Genomic DNA, 18,853 nt, shown 5'->3' with positions numbered 1-18,853 from the left:
TTTTGAGAGAATGTCTGTTAGAGGGTGAGTGTGGTACAATGGTTAGAGTACTGAACTATGACCTAGGAGACTAGGGTTTGAATATCCAGTCAGCCATGATGCTCACTGGGTGACCTTGGGCTAGTCATCATTTCTCAGGATTGTTGTGAGTATGAAATAAGAAGAAGAACCATATACACCACGTAAAATAAATAAAAAGGTTAGGCTAGGTTTGGCTAATGTGAAACGCCAACCAATTTTCTCAATAGGTGAGCAGTAATTTGAACATGGGCTTCCCATATAGAAACCCAACAGGTATCACTGTTATTTATACACTGGCTGTATTACCAATCTTACATAAATAACACTAATTTGGCATTTTAAAAAACAGTGAAGCATTTAAAAGCAAATTATGCAACAAGATTATTGCATATAGGACTCAATCCACCTTCCTTAAATGATTAGATCAGTGTTTGATGGATACTAGCAACAATTTTAAAGAAATATTCCTATACAGTGTCTTAGAAAGAAGATTATCTCTTCCAATTATTATTTTCTTCAAGCTTCTCCATTTTTCTTTTAATGTCTTCATTTTCTGCCTCCATCACACTCCCTGGACAACTGCCTGCACCTCCTTAGGGAGACCTGCACCACATGTAAACCAAAGCCTTCTACTCCCATTTCACTCTAAACAACTAGAAATGCCAAAATCTATGCTTCTATTACCACAATGTCCATAAGGCCATGTGTTTGTGAATACCTTCACATAGATAATTGTCAATGATCACACTAATATCTGCTTTAAGACCCACTTGAGGGCTCACAACATTTTTGTTGTTGCAGATATTATTTTTCAGTGATTGCAGCATGAAACACAAATACTGTATGATCATCATAGAATTGTAGAGCTGTAAGGGACCCCAATGGTTATCTAGCCCACCCCTCTGCAATGCAGGAATCTCAGCTAAAGCATCCATGGCAGATGGCTATTCAACCAGCAGATGTGAAAAGGTTCCTCAGCAAAACACAGACCTATTAGCAGCATAGCCACTATTGCAGTCACATACTTGAACTCACTCTCCTGCACTGATCATACTAGTCTGTCTGGACTAGCAACACCCACCCTGAGGACTAGTCCCCTTGTGGCTTACAGGTGTGAAGCACATCAATTCAGTATACCTGGAACTCGAAAAATCATTCTGTCTGGAAGGATACTTCAAACATGCTCAAATCATGAACAAGAAAAAAGCAAGGAAATATCTGGGCTGGTGCGGGGGTGGGGGAAGGGTTTGATAATGTTGACATTGGTTCAAGAATGGACTAATACCTGCCCCCTCATGAATATGTTAATAAAACAAAGGCCAGTGCTCTAGATGAAAATCTGCAGTTACAAACCAGTGTATGTCCACATATCATGATTAAAAAAAGATTTATACATCCCTACAAGGCAAAGTCATAACAGGGGAAAAATCACAACATAAGTGATCTGGGGCCAAAGTTGGGAAGGTAATTCTTTATAGGTAAAAGGTAGGTCTGGAGACTTTAAAAGCCAGATCAATCACCCTTATAAAGATCAATTATAACAAATAATTGTATCAATCATAGGATGCTCATACTATACTCATTGAGAAAATTAAAATTCTTCAAATTCTCTTTTTTTTTAAAAAAGTTCTGAAGTATTATGAAAATGACTGCATAAATTCAAAAACAATAATTATTGATGTTTGTGAGCTTATTATACAGTCATCAGCAGATAAAGTTTATTTTTGCCAATATGTTAGTAAAAAAACCCCCACAAAGAGATCACAGTCATTTCCTAGTGCAGCAGTGGCACACATGTATTTTAACAAGGGCCCCCTAAAAGCAAAAACAATACAAAACTAGATTTTTAAGTATGTCCAGGTGTGTGTCTGCTGAAATGAATATCAGGAATAAAGAGATGACATGATCTAACACATGAGTTACAATGGAATCTTATACATGCCTGCTCAAAAATAAGTCCCAGTGGGGATCTGGGTATAGGACTGTATTCCTAATAGGAATTAACTCTGTGCCACACTTTGGCTGCAGTTTCATTTGAAACTTGAGTAATATGGGAGAATTACAGTGAAATCTCAAGAGAAGCATGTACTATGTTTTTTGATTAAGTGTATCTCTATTAGCTTTTTCCAGTACTTAATATCTGTAACAAACCCCAAAACATCCTTAAAAATATGAATATCTCCTTATCCAAACCCTTTAGAATTGAAGATACAAATTAAGGGTGCACATATGCACTTGTAAACAAGAGATTTCTTGTTATAGTCAAATTTTAACAAAAGCATATGCCATCACAAACATGCATACAGCAACTTTATATTCCAACTGATTCTGCCTAAGGATTTCCAGACTTCCTTGTAACTCAATAACCACTTCTACACTGTTGCTGTGACTCTACAGCTTTAAACTGGAAGTCAATCTAGGACAACCAATGGAAAGTGCACCTGCAAAAATTACATTTCTTAATTCAGAGTGCTAAATCCCCTACAGTTAGATTTTAAAATTATTAAAACCTGCCTGTCACAAAACAGAGCAGACTGTACCTACGCTAACAGAAAAATGAAAATATTTGCATCTTAAGTTTAAATTAAAAACTCAAAATATTAAACTTGTTTAAAATAAAATAACAAAAATTCACATAGATTCCTTGACACAAACATGGGCTATATATATTTGTATTATTTGAAAGACAACATCATATTACAATTACTACAATTCCATTATAAAATATAGAACTTCAAGTAAATACTACATGGAACCATTAATCAATTAAAATTGCTAAAGATTGGGGGGAGGGGAAATCAAGTAACAGCAACAGCATACTTCAGAAATCCCTTAATAGAACCAACATTTCAAATTTATATGTAATCCAAAGCATACCTTCAGCAATAGCAGTCTTTGATGACAAAGAATGTATACATCTACCATTTATTTTAAAATACATAATTGTAAAACAACATTCCATCTTAAAAAACAGACAAGCAATGTCACTTAATTATTTTGCAATTAAACACTGAGTTGCTAAAACTAAAATTAATTTGCTACATATAGCCAGCCTTACTGTGATATCAGTGTTAAATAACCAATAAAAAGCTTCCTACAACTACTATTTGTACACACTGGGCATCAGGCAGAAGTAAATAAAAAATAATACAAATCCAGAAACATCATAGCCTTTAACAAAAGCAAAAGGCACTTTCAACTGGCAAGAGACACAACAGCAATTTTTAAAAAGAAATGTCTTAATGAAGGAGAAAATATTGCTTATTTTTCACACCCTAAAAAGAGCAAAATGCTACTACCCCCCATGTTCCACACCACTGCTGCAGAAGACCTTATCAACACTTACCGCAAGTAATACTGTTTTAAAGCGAAGGCAGCGTTAGAACAACTTCTGGGAAAGTTAAACTCTTCTACAATTTCTCCCCACTGATTCTTCTCAGATACCTGTCAAAAACAACACACTGAGATGCACAAAAACCACACACATGCACAACGTCGTCGCTCGCCACCCTCAGAAAAAAAGGGCTGCCATGAAAAACCCAAGAAATATGAGAAAGATCTCTGGATTTGTTTCCATCGGATCTGGGATCCCTATTTCTCCCTGACAGGCAACCGTGGCGATCCCATCTCGCTCCTCCCCTCGCATTTTACAACATTTATTTTATTGGGGAGCGAGAAAAGGGCTGTGAGGGTTTTTTGTATTTCGGTGTGGAGAGGTTTGTTTTTGTCCTCGCTGCCTGGACAATAACCAATCGGGAGTCTCTCCGGCCGCCTTGCTTTTAAATCCTCCCGCGGCCCGTTAAAAAAAAACAACCCCAAGAAGTTGAAAAGGAGCCAGGCCGAGTCGGGATGGGGGGCCGCCCCCGCCGGCCCAGGGGTGCCGGGGCCCCGTCCCGCCGAGCCCGCCCGCCAGCTCCCGCGACACACAGAGGCCTTTCTTTTGAGGCCTACATTTTCTGTCCCTAGCCTTGAAGCCTAAAGATGGCTATTTGATTACACACCGTCTTGGCTGCCCCTTTTGTTATTCCTCTCCGGGAAGGGCCGGCGGGGCAGCGCCTGGTCCCCCCCACGGCCGCCGGGATCATCTCCGAGCCCGAGCTCCGTGCCGATTATCGATGTTAAACATGCCCGCTAATTTTGAGTTGCACTAAAACTGCACTCAGAGTCTCCTCTCTCTCTGTGCGCGCGAGGGAGAAACACCACACACACACACACAAGCGGAAGAAACTGCCTCACACACGCCGCCTGGCCCGCTCTCTCCTGCCCTCCAGGAGACATGGGGTGATAGCAGGCCCCCCAAAAATTAAATATCTAGAGGGGGGGACCCTGGGAAAAGCGGCAACCCCACCCCCCACCCCGGGCTCCAGCTCTCCGCCGACAAGGCCGAGGCACCAACCTGCCTTGCCTGCTTCCTCCTTCCCCTTCCCCCCCTTCCCAGCCCGGCTTGAGGGAAAGACGGGCGCCGACCCCCCCCCCAGCCCGCCGCCGGGGCCCCCGAGGGCGGCGAGAGAGTTGGGGGAGGAGAAAGCGAATTAAAACTTCCACTCACCTTCCCGAATCCGCCTAAAGTGGTGACTCGGGTGTAGAGAGCGTGCAGGTCCAGCTCCTTCCCACCCACCACGGGGATCTTCTTGAAAGGAGACCTGCCGAGAGAGGGGAGAGCGCCACAAAAACAACTTGTCAAGTCGCGGCCCCCCCTTCCCTGCCCTGGCGGGGGGCCGCCTCGTCCTTCAGGGAAGGGGCTGGAAGTTAAAATCGGCCGCTTCGCACAGCCTCCCCCCGCCGCCGCCGCCACCATCCCCTTCCATCTCCCCATTTTCCTTCTCGCTCACCCTCTGCTGTGGTGAAACTGCCGCAGCTCGTCCAGGAAAGCCAGTCCTTTTCTCCGGTGGTCGGGTTGGTTTTTCCCGGTCGAATTTGCCATGTCGGCCCCCCGGATTTAAAAAAAAAAAAAAAAAGGAGGTCGGGGGGGGGTTGTCTCCTTAAGTGGAGGGAGGGGAGAAAAAAAAATCCAAGAGAAAAACAACAACAATCCGCGGCTCCTCCTCGCCTTTTTTTTTTCAAGAGACCCGGGTTCCTCCTGTGCTCGGCCGGGGATCAGCCATGGAGAGGGACTTGTTTCGAGAAGAGAGAAAGGGAGAAAAAGTTTAAAAGGAATAAGGGAGCCCGGAGAGAGTGGCAATTACGAGTCCTGTCTCCACACGGCGAGGGAGAGAGGGGCCGCCGCTCGGCAATTCTTGCCGCCGCCGCTGCCTTGCCTGCCTCTCTCAGCACCACGAACCCAGCCGATCCAGCCTGCACATGAGACTCAACATGGTGCTGCTGGATCACACAATGAATTGGGTTAGTGTTGTGGTAGGGTGGGGGTTGGGGAGGCTGGAGTGAGGGACTGACAGTGTGTGTGTGCGTGTGTGTATTACAGACGCGGCTCCATGAGATCTCCCCTCTCCCTCTCTCTCGCACACACATACATACACACACACACTGTACAGCGGCGGCGGCGGCGGTGGCGGCGGCGGCGGCAGCGGGATTCACTTCTCTCCTCTCTCAGACAAAAAGATCTGAGGCCGCCGTGCTGCTTGCCTGGGCGAGATCGCGACACAGCGCACCCCGCAGGCCGGCCGAGGCACTGCAAAAGGCAGCTCTCCGAAATGGCAAAAGGCAGCACTGCCAGCGAGCAGTTCCTGGCGGGGAACAATAGGCTTCTCTCGCGGCTAAGGGCTCATCTGCAATGTGCCGCAAACTTCACACACACAAAGCCGGGCGGAAAGAGAAAAGGCTGGAGGGGGGGGGGCAAGGAAGGGGTTGGAAGCGGCTACTACCGGTTGTTCCAGGGCTAGGGGCAGAGGGAAAATGTTCCATTCTTCCCAAACTTTGGAAAGATGGAAGTACTTTCCTGGTTAACCGGAGGAGATATAAGAATAGGGGGAGGGAGGGACTTGCGTGTTTTGTATATAAACACACCAACTGTATCTTTCAAAAGGAAAAGGAAATAATCAGTGCATTTTTAACTTTGAAAACCTTTCTACATCAAAACTGGGAGATCCCGCATATTTTTGGATACCGTATGTTTTTACATGTGAACACATATTTCCTAGTATCACATTACACATGGCCTAAAGTAATTTTATGAGAGTTCCTAACCTCTGTAGTTCAGGGTGATCTTAAAAAAAAATCTAGAAAGTTTTCTGTAGCACATGACTTCTGAAGATTCACTAATAATGCACAGGTTTTATATTAAAAATAATTATAATCGGCTTCAAAATATATGAAACTTATCTAACCATGGCAAAGCTGGGCAACCTTCCTAGTTCAAATCCCATCTCAGCCATGAATTCACTATCAGGCAAGTCTTTATTCTCTCAGCCTGAGGCCGTGTGCAACGGGGGGGGGGGGTAATAATATTGGCCTACCCTGCAGGGGTGTTGCAAGGCTCAATGGGATAAACTGTAACACACTCTGAAATCCTGAAATGCACTACATTAAGTTTTATTATTGTACAATGAGAAAGTGCAGCTGTAATTATCAGGGAATATCATATAGACAGGGGAAATGTACTTACTGAGGAAACTTGGGCTATAAGTTACACCTGACCACATTGTGTATGCAGCACATAGTTTTATAAATTTACACCATATATGTTACTTATTTGGCGTTTTTTAAACCAAGAATATGACATACCAGTGGGGTATGACATACCAGCCCACTCATTTTGCAAATCTTATAGGTAATAACACAGTTAAACTATTAAAGGCCCCTGATCCAAAATATGGACTGTGAAACCTAGAGGTCTGTAAAAGTGAATGGCGGTTTTGTGTTCCTTGACTATTGCAAGCCCAGACTGTAAATCAAGTAGCACAAGAATGAATGTGTAAGAAACACAAAAGTGCTATGAGAGATTATAGCTGTTAGGGGGAAGGGAGAAGGATGTGAATTGATGCATACAATAGGTAGGAATGTGGGGGGGGGGAGGGTGAGCTCAAGGTGTGTGAGACCTGGACAAGGCAAGCAAGAGGGTTGAACATTTGAACCATATTATGTATCCATATACTTCATAAGACTTGCTGCAGTACAACGCAATATGTATCGACTCAGAAGTTAAACCCCATTGTTTACTCCCAGATATGTATGCATAGAGCTGCAGCTTGAAGTGGGGCATTGTATGCTGGTGCTCCATAGCATGTATTAAAATGCACATCCAAAGAAAAGCTTCTAATCATTTCTGGTAACTTGATTAATTTAAGCACACCACTGAAGTGCAAATCACACTACGTATTAATAAAACAAGCCCTCCTTGATTTCCAGAATAAGCTTATGGGATCCCCACATCCAAGTTTGCTTTCCTTAGTTTGCAATCCATATATTGGGGTAAATTCCAGTGAGTTCAGTAGGGCTTACTTACTAGACATGCCAAAGAATGTAGTATGTGATAGTCCTTGTTAAAAATTTAGTAGCAATAATACCCAATAAATAATTTTGTAATCGCAACCCAACTCAGAGTTGGAATTATGTGGGGAAATCAAATGGATTTTTTTGTTCCCACAGAGTAACACATGATTTCACCCATCTTCAACAGATGTAAATGAAACTTCAGATAAACTCTTTGAAATACTTGGGAATATTTCTCAATCACAGCTCTTTTTCAGTTAGGCCCATAAAATATACTCTAGATGAGTGCTTGATATTTAAAAAAAATATGTCACTGACGTTTTAAAACTGTAATGTAGGTGAACACTTGCTCTCCACCTTAGAATAAGCAAGATTCTAGACTATTTGAGACTTATGGGGCAAAGGGCACTTTTCCCTCTCCTGCAGTGAACTGACCCCCCAGCCCTGTATCATCATGTTATCAAATCTGAGATCTGGTAACTAAAGTTAGGAGAGAGTTCTGTTTAAAAATCGATTACACATTATGGTCTCCAGTGAGCCGGTCAAGGAAATCTATATTCCCTTTATGCCATGTACTAAATTGCTTCAGGAAATTAAAATCTAAGATTATGTTTTTCTTTCAGCTGGATTGCAGTTTCATCTTGAAAACAGAGAGATAGAGATGTATTAAGACGGTTGGTAAAACCTGCCCTCCAGGTCATATTCATTATTGAGAAGAGGGCAAAATCCCCTGGTTTGGGATTATTTCTCAACATTTTAAACCTCCTGCCCTTCTACAGCCGTTTCTTTGAGGGGGGAGGAGGAGAAGTTCTGCAAATCTCACCCCCAGAAGCACCCTAATCCGAAGGGATGCATGCAAACTTTGATCGCCGTTGCTTATTTTGCTCTTTCCAAGTTAATAGCATCCGCAGAAATAGCTGTTGCTGTCCCTCCAGAAAAACAAATGCAGCACCAGGCGAGCGTGCGTTCAAGCGCCTTGTGGGAACATAAGGCTTTTTTCTCGTCCTCCACTCAGGAGGGAGAGTTGTAAACAGTCCTCGAATGACTCAAAAACTAGGGGTCTCCCTCCCACAAGCGCCTGGTAACTTGGCAGAGGTGAGTCAGTTCCCTCGCTTCAGTTCCTTGCGCGTACTGTATACTGCGGCGGCGGGAGCAGCGGCGGCAAGGATACTCAAACTGCGTAGCCGAGCGCCGCAATTTGCGCACGGTCCCTTACGCAACCGTCCGCTGGGGGATTCCCTGGAGGGGGTCGATACCATCCCGCCACCGCACTCAAGGCCCCGGGAGCCGTTTACAGGGCGGCCTTCGGACCGAGGAGGAGGCGGCGGCGGCGGCGCCACCACAGCACCAACAACGGCCGCTCAGCTCTTCACAAAATGGCGGCGCCCACGGAAAAGAGCAGCCCCATTTTGTGCCCGTGGAGCTGTCACAGCAGCGGAGAGAGAGAGAGAGAGAGAGACGGGCTCGGCTGAAGGGGGGCCGCGCGGAGCAGAAGGCGGCGGCCGGGTCAACGCGTTGAAAGAGAGTGTGTGTGAGGGAGAGGGGGGGGCAAGGACTTCGCCGCTCCCTCGCTCCCCCCCCCCGACGAGCCTTGTTGACGCGAGAGACGGAGGCGGGCGGAGTCGGCGAGGCAGCAAAAAGCAGCAGCAGCTGCCGCCCGCAGGGCTTGAGGGCGCGGGGCGGGGAGCTGATGCTCCGCCGGTCTTCGCTGCGGCTCCTCGCTGGTTTTTTTTTTTTTTGGCCTTTCTGGATTGGCTGCTCTTTTCTCTCTCTCTCTCTTTCTGTTATTTTTTATTTTTTTGAATTGGGGCCATTTTCTCCGCAGTTCGGATTTCCCTCAGACCTCGCGAGCGTTCGCCTCCTCCCCTTCCGCCGCCGCCGCGACGCAGGTCTCCACCCCGGGGTGGGACTGGAGCGCCGGTCGCCACAGCGCGATGGAGGAGCCGGAGGAGGAGGAGGGGATCCTCTCGCCGCCGCCGCCTCGCTCTCAGCCCCGTCCCTTTCCTCGGCTTTCCTCCACAGATTATTCTTTTTTTAACTACAACAGGGCCCTGTAACTTTTTCCCCCTTAGTCCCCTTCTCTCTTTTTCTTCTAGCAAACCAGCACTTCTTCCCCAAGCGAAGGATGGGCAGAGTTGTAAGACTTTTAACGCGCGTCACGTCTGGGAATGCATAACTCTCGTGCTTCCTTTTTGCAATTGTGCCTTTCTGAATGTATCTCGCCTTGTTAAATCTGATGCTCTCTTCCGAGTTGCAGTGCTGGCAACTCTGCAAGGTACATCTACGTTTATGTAAGGGATCTCGTGTTTGGTCTTGTTATCAATGGCTTTTTTTTTCCTTACGAAGATGATGTTTCGTTTTTAACAAGCTCTTTTTTTTTAAAAGGGATTAAAAAAAACCTAAAATTGAATCGCTTTTTTTAATGGTTAGATTATTTAGCACTAGCCTGCGGAAATTATTTTGAAAAGGCTTAAAAGCGATGCGTTGAGGCTGCTGTGGTTTGCAATGCATTGTCCTAATTCTGGAAAAAAACAACCAACCTCATCGTAACGCTTTTTCATTTCGCTTTGTGCGATCAAAGTGCCTTAGTGAGCAGCACAAATTAAACTACGTACTTGATTTGGTAATATTTATGAAAAATAAACGCTCAACTGGAACACTGCCTAATTGTATACTCTTAATTTGTACCAATGTTAACATTAACTTTGTTAGAATGCAGATACTGTGATTTTGCCACAGACTTATAGTAGAATTTAAAAGGTAGTTATGAAACAAAGCCACTGTGGTCATTTCCCCAGTGCTAATTCGTACCCACAATTAACTGTTTTACTAACGCATCTACTTCTCCCTTCTGCTTACTATCCTTTTATGCAATGGTTGTTGTTTTCCTATGTGGTTTTGGCTTTCTTCTCAGGAGTAGACTGCTGCAGCTTGCTTTCTGGCATTTTGGTTTTGTTACTTTTAAGTATAGACATCATTAGTTTTTGTTAATAAAGAACTTCAAGCTTCCCAGTGTAAGCCGTGTATCTTTACTCTGAAGGAAGCCCCACTGCGTTCCATGGGGTTTACTCCCAGGTAAGTTTACATAGGAACTATATGCTTCAGTAGTATGGGTTTCTCTTAGAATTTGAGTCATTATATGTGCTTTATATTTTAAATAACAAGTACTTGCACTAGTTGTTGAAGGTTGTAGTCCCACAGTGTGCATTTTATTCAGCTAAATAATCAAGGCAAGACTATATTTACACTAGGCAAGCATATCTTATTTCTTTGTTAACACCTTGAAAATTCTATTTCCCAGAGCCTATCACATTCTTAATATAAAAAGACTTGCTTGTTAAGCACTTTTACCAAACACACTCTGGAAAAGACTGTTCCTTTTTATTAAAAAAGATGCTTTCTCTCACAACTCTTTGTTATATCCATTTTAAATTGAGATGTGAGTTAAGGTGATAACGCCAATGCAAATAGTGTTTCTGTTTAGTGTAACTAAAATATTGTCATTTGTCTTTTTATCACCCCCCCAAGAGATTAAGTTGTGACTCTTAGCTATAAGGAGAGTCACCCAAAATTGAACCTTGTCACTTAATGGTCACATCCATTAAGCTAGCTCTGCAGTATGATTTGACGCATCCTTACTCAATGGTAAATCTCACTGTACTCAGTGGGACTACCTCTTAAAGTGGATAGATTGGAGCCTCAACTTCACAAATACTCATCCTCATAATCCACATGAGACTTGCATTAATCAAAGTACTTATCTAAACTAAGCTATGTAGCAAGCTGTATTCACATGGCTCATGATTTATATTCAATGAATCCTAAGTTATCTGTTGTGGAACACCTGGAGCTGTGATAAATTTGTTTATAGGATGGCAGGCTAGTATACATTCTTAAAAGACAATAAGATATTTGACTGTTTCTTTAACACTGTGGTCTTGGATAAATTTCTTTGAGCATTTACAGCATTTGTGTCCCTAGTTTTTATCAGTAGCTATATACATGGCATGCTTAAATGTTGTGTCAATATTTGTCCTTTCTTATGAAACATAACTAGGTTGATATATGACATTGGGTTGCATTTCAAACGACAACCAAAAAACGAAGGTTTGAGTTTCCTCAAAAATAGGAAAAAAATGCTTCTTGACTCTTAAGAATCTGGTGGTGTAAGTTTTCCAGCAAATGATGCAAAATCATGCAGATGAGCTTGTGCTGACCTGCAAGCCTTTATGGTAAAATTACTCTTAAAGGATAGCTAACTGATATTCTGAGTAAGCAGAGCTATGTATTCATTAATGAGAAGGGCTATTGGTTCCTGTAGTGATTGTAAAGGGGAGAAGTGTCAAAGTCCAGTCTGACATCTATTCATTTTTTTAAAAGAAAAGAGGGAGTTGTTCAGTAGGGAAGTAAGGGAACCTCTTTCAACGTAAAGGTACAGTGCCAATAAGTGTTATAAGATGGGAAGTGCAATCACCTCCCCACCCCAACCACCCCAGTTCCCAAATCACTACATCTCAGTACTTGGAAAAAATTAATACTTTCCGGTTGTCTGCCTACCATGCAGCTGTTAAAAGCAGTTGGGGGGAGATGGTTTCCTTTTTATCCCAGAAAAAATTAAGTAGGGGGGGGGGTGTCGTCCCCCTCCAAACATTTACTGAGCATAGTTAAATTTGGTTATTTTCTCATCAGTTTAATCCTAAACATTGGTTTATACCACACCAGCTAAACTGAGGTCCTAGGTTGATAGCAAGGGCAGCAATCTCTATTTGCTTTTTATGCATTGAAGAACAGGTACCTTTCTGCATCAACACTAACTCCCTGTATTGCATCCTGGTATTGAGTCAAGCTTCCATATTGTCATGCCTCTCTTAAGTCGTATAGGAAATGATCGAAGAACAGAAGTTCAGGTTTCTTCTGTACGTTACTATTAAATCAAATACTCAAGCTTTGCCTAGTTTGTGAACTGAAGTTTTTCCACTAAATAAAAACCAGTGCTCATATATTAAAAGTGTATGAACTTTGGACCATTTTGCGCAGAACAGTAAACTATATTTTAGTGTTGTAAGGACAAGACTCAATGATTCCAAACCAGCTGCAAGGAGGAGTTCAGAAGCTTTCACTACAGTTGAAGGTTTTGATGCAAGACTTTAACTATACTTAATCTTTACTGGTTTGTGGAAACAAAGCATTGTTGAAAACTATTTTTGGGGAGGTAGCTTGTTTCTACTAATCATAATTAAGACTAACAGCAATTTGTCTGGTTTCAGATGCCATGACAAGCTATGGTTAGGTCAGAATGGAAGCAAAAGCTTCTGAACCCTTCAAGGTAACACCAGAGGAAGAAACAAGGAGGAGTACAAGAACCGCAGAGCTGCTGGAGTTCATCATAATGATAATCTATAGCAGTGGTTGCCAATGGGTGGCACCATTCACATAACAAAAACTACCGTAGAAATAAAAAAGTTTTCAAAAGTCCATGGCCTGGCTTTTTAAAAACTGGAGGGCCACAGTACTTCGCTAACTGGGAACCACTGATCTATAGTGTTGCATGCAAATGCAGCCACTGTATTTATGTGCAAGGTAACAAGTTAAGGTAGCTAGTTGAGTATAGTTCTTATGGGGGTTATTCACTAAGTTTCAACAAAGCTAATTTTAGTTTCCGACCTACACATGAGCAAAGAAAACAGTGCTTTAGAGGGCAAGGCATTGACTTCTAATTGAACTAGAGCAAAAAGAGTATGTACCTCGGTGCTGAACATCAAAACTAGTTCTAGTGTCTTTACACACCATTTCCTATAAAGTCTTGTTCTTAAGTCTGCATTTCTAAGCATGCATCTCTAGAACTCCCATTGAACATGATAGGATTTAATTCTATGCTGAGATTGTCCTGCACATATATTTACATGGATTTCAAAATTTCCAGTTATTGCCGCTGTTGCTAATTAAGTCCGTAACAGTATTTTAGACGATGTAGAATTTATAGGTCCCCTATCATAATGGCTGACAGTTTAATCCAAAATGGGTAGAGTGAAGGAAGAGGGGGACATGAGCAAATCCAGGTGCTAATTGCAGGAAACAGTTGCAGTAATGGAGCAAGTCTCAACTCTCCTTTGAATGCAATCAAGTGCAGTGGGATGGTAGAACCCTAAAATATGCATGCTTCAATATTATGCAGCCTTTGAAGAGCAGTTTCCCTGTTACAGTTAATCAGTGAATCTGAATCTCTCTTTGCTTATTTTGGAATCCAGTGGAAGTGAGTACTGAGAACTAGAACAAGCAGAGAAGCAGGATCTCTGAGGTACTGGTTAATTTAGCTATCTTATCCTATGAGGAAATGGAGAAAATGCTATCGTGCGCACTCCTCCATCCTTTATCGGTGCCAACAGTACAACACCTCATTTCTTGGTGAAAAGCACTGGTTGGCTTACACTGGAAACGGCAGCAGCTCCTCCAAAATTAGCAAAGAACATATGCTGTTTTCTGCTTCAGGCTTCTGAATTGCAGTAACAATGGGAGGGATCTGCTTTACAGAGACAAGCAACAATCAACATTCACAGCTTGTTTATGAAAATATGAGGTGGTTGGTTTTTTAAAAAAGAGTTCCTTGGATACATGTAATTGATTCTCCCAGCAGTGAAGAAATCATCCAAGGGACATCCCAGTGGTGGTTTGACTACATTTGTATCATATAATGGATCCAGCTAGATTTCTTTTTGGAATTGTCAGCTCCAGTTATCCAGACCCTGAAGTGGTTTGCAGTGACAGTAGAGACGTCAGCCATGTCCATAATCTTGTTCTGAGCTTTTGATCCCTTTTGTGGCCTATTTCACCCTCTGAACCATTCTCTACTGCCCTTTGGGACGGGTTGCAATGTGTATCTAATCAACACATCCACTGTACTTGGAGCAAGAGGAGAATTCTCTGACCATCAGGGTTAGCCCGACTCCACCTTTGCACACACAAAGAGACCTTGCTGTCTCCAACACTCTTTTTTTCCTTACACTTGTGAGCTTGCTTGTTGGATTAAACTGGGTTGGAGAATAATCATTATCCCACTCATGCACACCCACTTGCCATTACTTTTATAATAACTTGACTCATCCTTCCCCCAACTTTGTTCCCTCCAGATATTTTGGACTACAACACTTAATCCATGCTGCCTGGGAGCAAAATATCCGAAGGGCACCAGGCTGAGAATAGTTGCTCCTGAGGTTCTAGCAGAGGGCCAGAAGCTTACAGAAACAGCCAGCTAACACAGATGCCAAAACTACCATAGAGGAGCCATTGTAGCCTTTCAGGCCTTGCCCATGGGTTGGAAGAGCATTGTGCCCGGGACAGGGAAATGGGAGTCAAAGAGACACTCCAGGGATAATTGTATCCTGTCCCTTCACCATGAGGCTGAAGGAAGGATGGGGAAGCTTCTGTCTCCCCCCAGTGCTGAACTTGGTTGGCCATGCTAAAGGGGAGTGTGCAGGTTCTCCATCCTTGTGATCAAGCACTAGCCATTAGAACAAATTGCTGGCAACGTTAAGTTAAAATGCATAGTACTCACATTGTCGTAGGCTTTGCAGGTGACTTCCCACCAAGGTTTCATTTTAACTCGCCGCTGTAGAGAGTTATCACCCCTTGAGGAATTATGTTGCTACTGTCCAAACAGTTGGGGGTGGATGGCTTGCCTTTCCTTCTAGCAGTTTGTCCCAACTGTCATGGAACAATTTAAGTCCAAAATTCCATTCTCCTTTCCCCCTCCCTTAAAAGGCTGTTTGCCATTATGAAAGCAGTCGAGCTTAATTCCTTTATGTACAGTATTTCATGCAAATTCATCATGAACTACAAAATGCTGACTTTGACCACTGAAAGGAGGGTAAAGATGGTTGGTTTATCTACTGTCACTATGAGGAATGAAGTTAGCCTCCACAGAGCCAAACAGTACTTCAGAAAAGGCACACCGGGTAACCTGTCTAGATCTCTTATCGTAGAGGAAGACCTAAAATAGTTAGTATGGGGCATGAGTTGTCTGAAGGAATATGGTTAACAGATTAATCTCTTCATGCAAAAGGAATTAAAGTGTACCTTGTCCTTTTGGGACAAAATAGTTGGCTGAAAGTCTCTTTGGAAATAAGCTTCTTTTGAACTAATGACATTTCAAGGAAGTTGTGGTTTTTATATGCCCCTTTTTATGTAACATGTTTAATCAATCCTGTGATCCTGGAAGAGGTGAAGATGAGAAATGCTTGCTTTACTTGCCAGTACTTTCATAAAGACCTGTGTATTGGGGAAACTTGTCTTCATCCTTTTTAAAAAAATTCATTTACAAGTAGATTTAAGTCTTTGTAAGGGTTTCGAGTCTTTGAATCTAAGGGTAGTTTATTTAGGATTCAAAGGCAGTTCTTCTAACAAAGTTCCATTTAATTTCATGGGATAATATGTTTAGAGTTGGTTTTTCAGTTTGTGACCTTAAGATATGCACATCTTGTACAAGTCTTCAGAATAAAATTCTATTTTATTATTGGATCTTGCTCCTGAAAGAAATCTCAAATGACAGTAGAGTGGTACCTCGGTTTAAGAACAGTCCTGTTTATGAACGATTCGGTTTATGAACTCCGCAAAACTGGAAGTAGTGTGCCGGTTTGCGAACTTTACCTTGGTCTAAACGGAATCTGAACGGTGGAAGGGCACCATCGGCGGGAGGCCTCATTAGGGAAAGCACAGCTTGGTTTAAGGTTTCAGTTTAAGAACAGACTTACAGAACCGATTAAGTTTGTAAACCGAGATACCACTGTACCTTACAACAACTGTTGTTGTTGTTTACCGTATTTATAGTCCATTCATCAGTTTTTTCAATTCCAGAATTAGGAACAAAGTAATAAAAATGAAAAGAGGAAAACTATACAAAAACTACAAAATCATATAAACAGGACCAACAAACAGCTAAACAATTATAACCAAGCAAAACTACAGCAATCTAAATTAATATTTCCAGTTTAATGAAATACAGACCTCAAGAGTCAACAAAGCTGCAGGCAGGCATGTTCAGATGGATTTGTTGGCCTCTGCCATCTTTCTTTTCCTTACCAGTCAGCAGTCCTCTAGTTGATCATGTTGTAACCATTTAGAGATGAGGGAACCCTGGACTTAATGTTAAGTGGTGTCCAGGACCTGGTGTGAGATGAAGAGTTATTAAATTCAACATAAATGTAAGTGAACATTTGACAAGGAAGTCTAAAACAGTTGTACTGTATTTAACTTCAAGGTGGAAACTTCTAAAAATAATAATAATGGGGGTGAGGAATTGGTACAAGCACAACTGCACAAGCAAGCCAGCTCTCAGGAAATTGTCTTTATTTGAAAGGGTCTGTGGTAAAATAAAACAAAAACAACCAGATCTCTCAAGAATCCTTGGAGGTTTCTCAGGTACAACAATAGATTCTTAGCTTAGCTAGAATATATTTTGCAAATTGGGAAAAGTACTGCTAAGGCCACTAGGATGCAAAAAAGAGAGACGAATATCACAGAGAACATTAAGACCAACAACAAATTCTTTACAAAGGAGTCAATGGTATGCTAAATGAGATTGCAGACAAGCTCAGTTCTTTTCATCTGTTGATGAAGGCGCAGCGAGATCCATTTTTTAGAACTTTATATCTGAGGCAGGGCATAAGAAATGGAAGCAAGTTGTGTTGTCAAGCGACAAAGTTCTATGCCTTGCTGACAAGTTTAAAATTCACAAATCACGGGGTTGGGGTGGTATCCACCTGAGAGTTCTTGAAGAACTCCAGTGTGACTGCAGATTTTCTGACAAATCTGTAAGTTGCCTCCATAGTTGAGAACTGGAAAGTGGTCAATGTAGCAGGGGTGGATACCTGTGACCCTCCAGATGTTGATGAAGACCAGTTCCTCCCTGGACCATTCTGGCTAGGATTGATGGGAGTTGGGAATCCCAAAAACACCCAGAGGTCTACAGGTTCTCGTTGAAACCTCTGTATCCTTAAATGCTAGGGAGTGACAACAAAAGGACAGAAATCTGTCTCAAATCCCTGACCAGCTGGTTACTTTAAAAGGAACTAAAGCATGCTAAACAATAAGATAGTATTTTTAGTGGTGTCATCTCAAGGAACTGAGCTGCAGCTTATTTCAAGTCGGATCAAAGGCAGTTCTGAATAATTGGACGTGAGCTGACAGAAGAATGTAGGTTCTTTGTCAACTGTCAGGATTGCCTCAAGTTACGTGGCTGGTTGTATACTTAATCTACAGAAAATCCAGGGGCTCATCTTCCTATCCCCTAATTAGTATTAATAATTTGGTCTGCAGTTTATTAATATACAGCAGATTACGTATCCCCGTGATATATTTTCCTCCTTTTCAATACCGCTAAGCAGATTTATGTGAGGTTAGTGCAAAGTGGCGTACAAGAGCATTTCTGTTTGAAGTAACTTAATTATTTAAAGGTTATGTGAGAATTGAAGTCACATCCTTGAAGTACGGAACATGCACTGTATTTATCGTCTAAAATAATATTGCTTTGGTATTCTAAAAGTTTGTGCTTTTGTCATCACTGGCATGAGCAATAGGTGGGTTCGGATGTGTCTCACTCAAGTGGTCTCTCTTACGTTTGGATGATAGGACATGTTGACCTGCCTCTGATGAGAAAGTGGGAGTGGAGGTTTGAAGAACTCGCTCTTAATCTAGAGTTAACTGTAACCTGAATAACTTAGCTGATTTTCAGCAAACAGATTCCACCGGTTTGTGACAATGAAACATTTCCCAGTGAGGCAGTGTGGTGTAGTGGTTGGGGTGTGGTGTTGGGGTTCAAATAATCAATTGTTGTAGCTTGTCTTCACTTACCCTACCCCACTGCCCTGCTCACAGTTGTGAAGGATATTCTTACGTTATGAATGGTCCATGTTACCTTTAAGAAAAAGGAGTAAAGGGGTAGGATAGGCCAATATATATGTGGATTAAGTGACATTTCTTCCTTAAGTTCTCAAACCTAGCTCAAGGTGGTCTTCTAAGCTAGCCAGATGTTGAACTGGTAATCAATCACAGTCAGTCCATCATTAGGAAAACAAGACTTTAGAGCTGTCTTACCCCAAAATGGCAACTAGACATTCCATTTTGGAGACTGTAACCATTTAAGAAGCCGTTTAGCACCTAGCTTATACATCTTGAGTTTCTAACACTGCCTAACTCACCTTGTTGCCTACCTTGTTGTAAGAAGAAAAGAGGGGGATGGATGTAAGCCACCTTGGGCTCCTTGGAGGAAAGGTGGAATTAGAAATGCAATATAAGCATGCAGTCCTACATATGTTTAAGCCCCATAAACTTCAGCGGGACTACCTCCCAGGTAAGTGTGTGTGTGTGTGTGTAGAACTCCAGCATCAATGAATTTGCAGAATAAGAATAGGCTAGTGGATATTAGGTGTGATCTGTCCACCTTGGTCTC

At 42.4% G+C, this 18,853-nt stretch overlaps 1 protein-coding gene across 3 annotated transcripts in view; it reads right to left on the bottom strand.

Annotated features, from left to right (window-relative positions):
- ARID2 (AT-rich interaction domain 2) overlaps nt 1-17,517 on the bottom strand; it is a 102,386-nt gene extending 84,869 nt beyond the window's left edge. For 2 of the 3 annotated variants that reach the window (XM_082239415.1, XM_082239417.1), the window contains exons 1-4: nt 14,963-17,517; nt 4,854-5,135; nt 4,571-4,664; nt 3,368-3,465 (exon numbers count right to left, since the gene is read on the bottom strand). In XM_082239415.1, the coding sequence (XP_082095541.1) occupies nt 3,368-3,465; nt 4,571-4,664; nt 4,854-4,945 (284 nt within the window). In that variant the 5' untranslated portion in view covers nt 4,946-5,135; nt 14,963-17,517. Of the gene's footprint in view, nt 1-3,367; nt 3,466-4,022; nt 4,193-4,570; nt 4,665-4,853; nt 5,136-14,962 lie in introns of those variants that run through there. The other variant, XM_082239416.1, reaches the window with a different exon arrangement.
- Between the last annotated feature and the right edge of the window lie 1,336 nt (nt 17,518-18,853).

Source organism: Podarcis vaucheri, assembly GCF_965113315.1.
Source record: "Podarcis vaucheri genome assembly, chromosome: 10".
In the NCBI taxonomy this organism is placed as follows: Eukaryota; Metazoa; Chordata; class Lepidosauria; order Squamata; family Lacertidae; genus Podarcis; species Podarcis vaucheri.
This window is presented reverse-complemented; position numbering and strand designations above follow the sequence as displayed.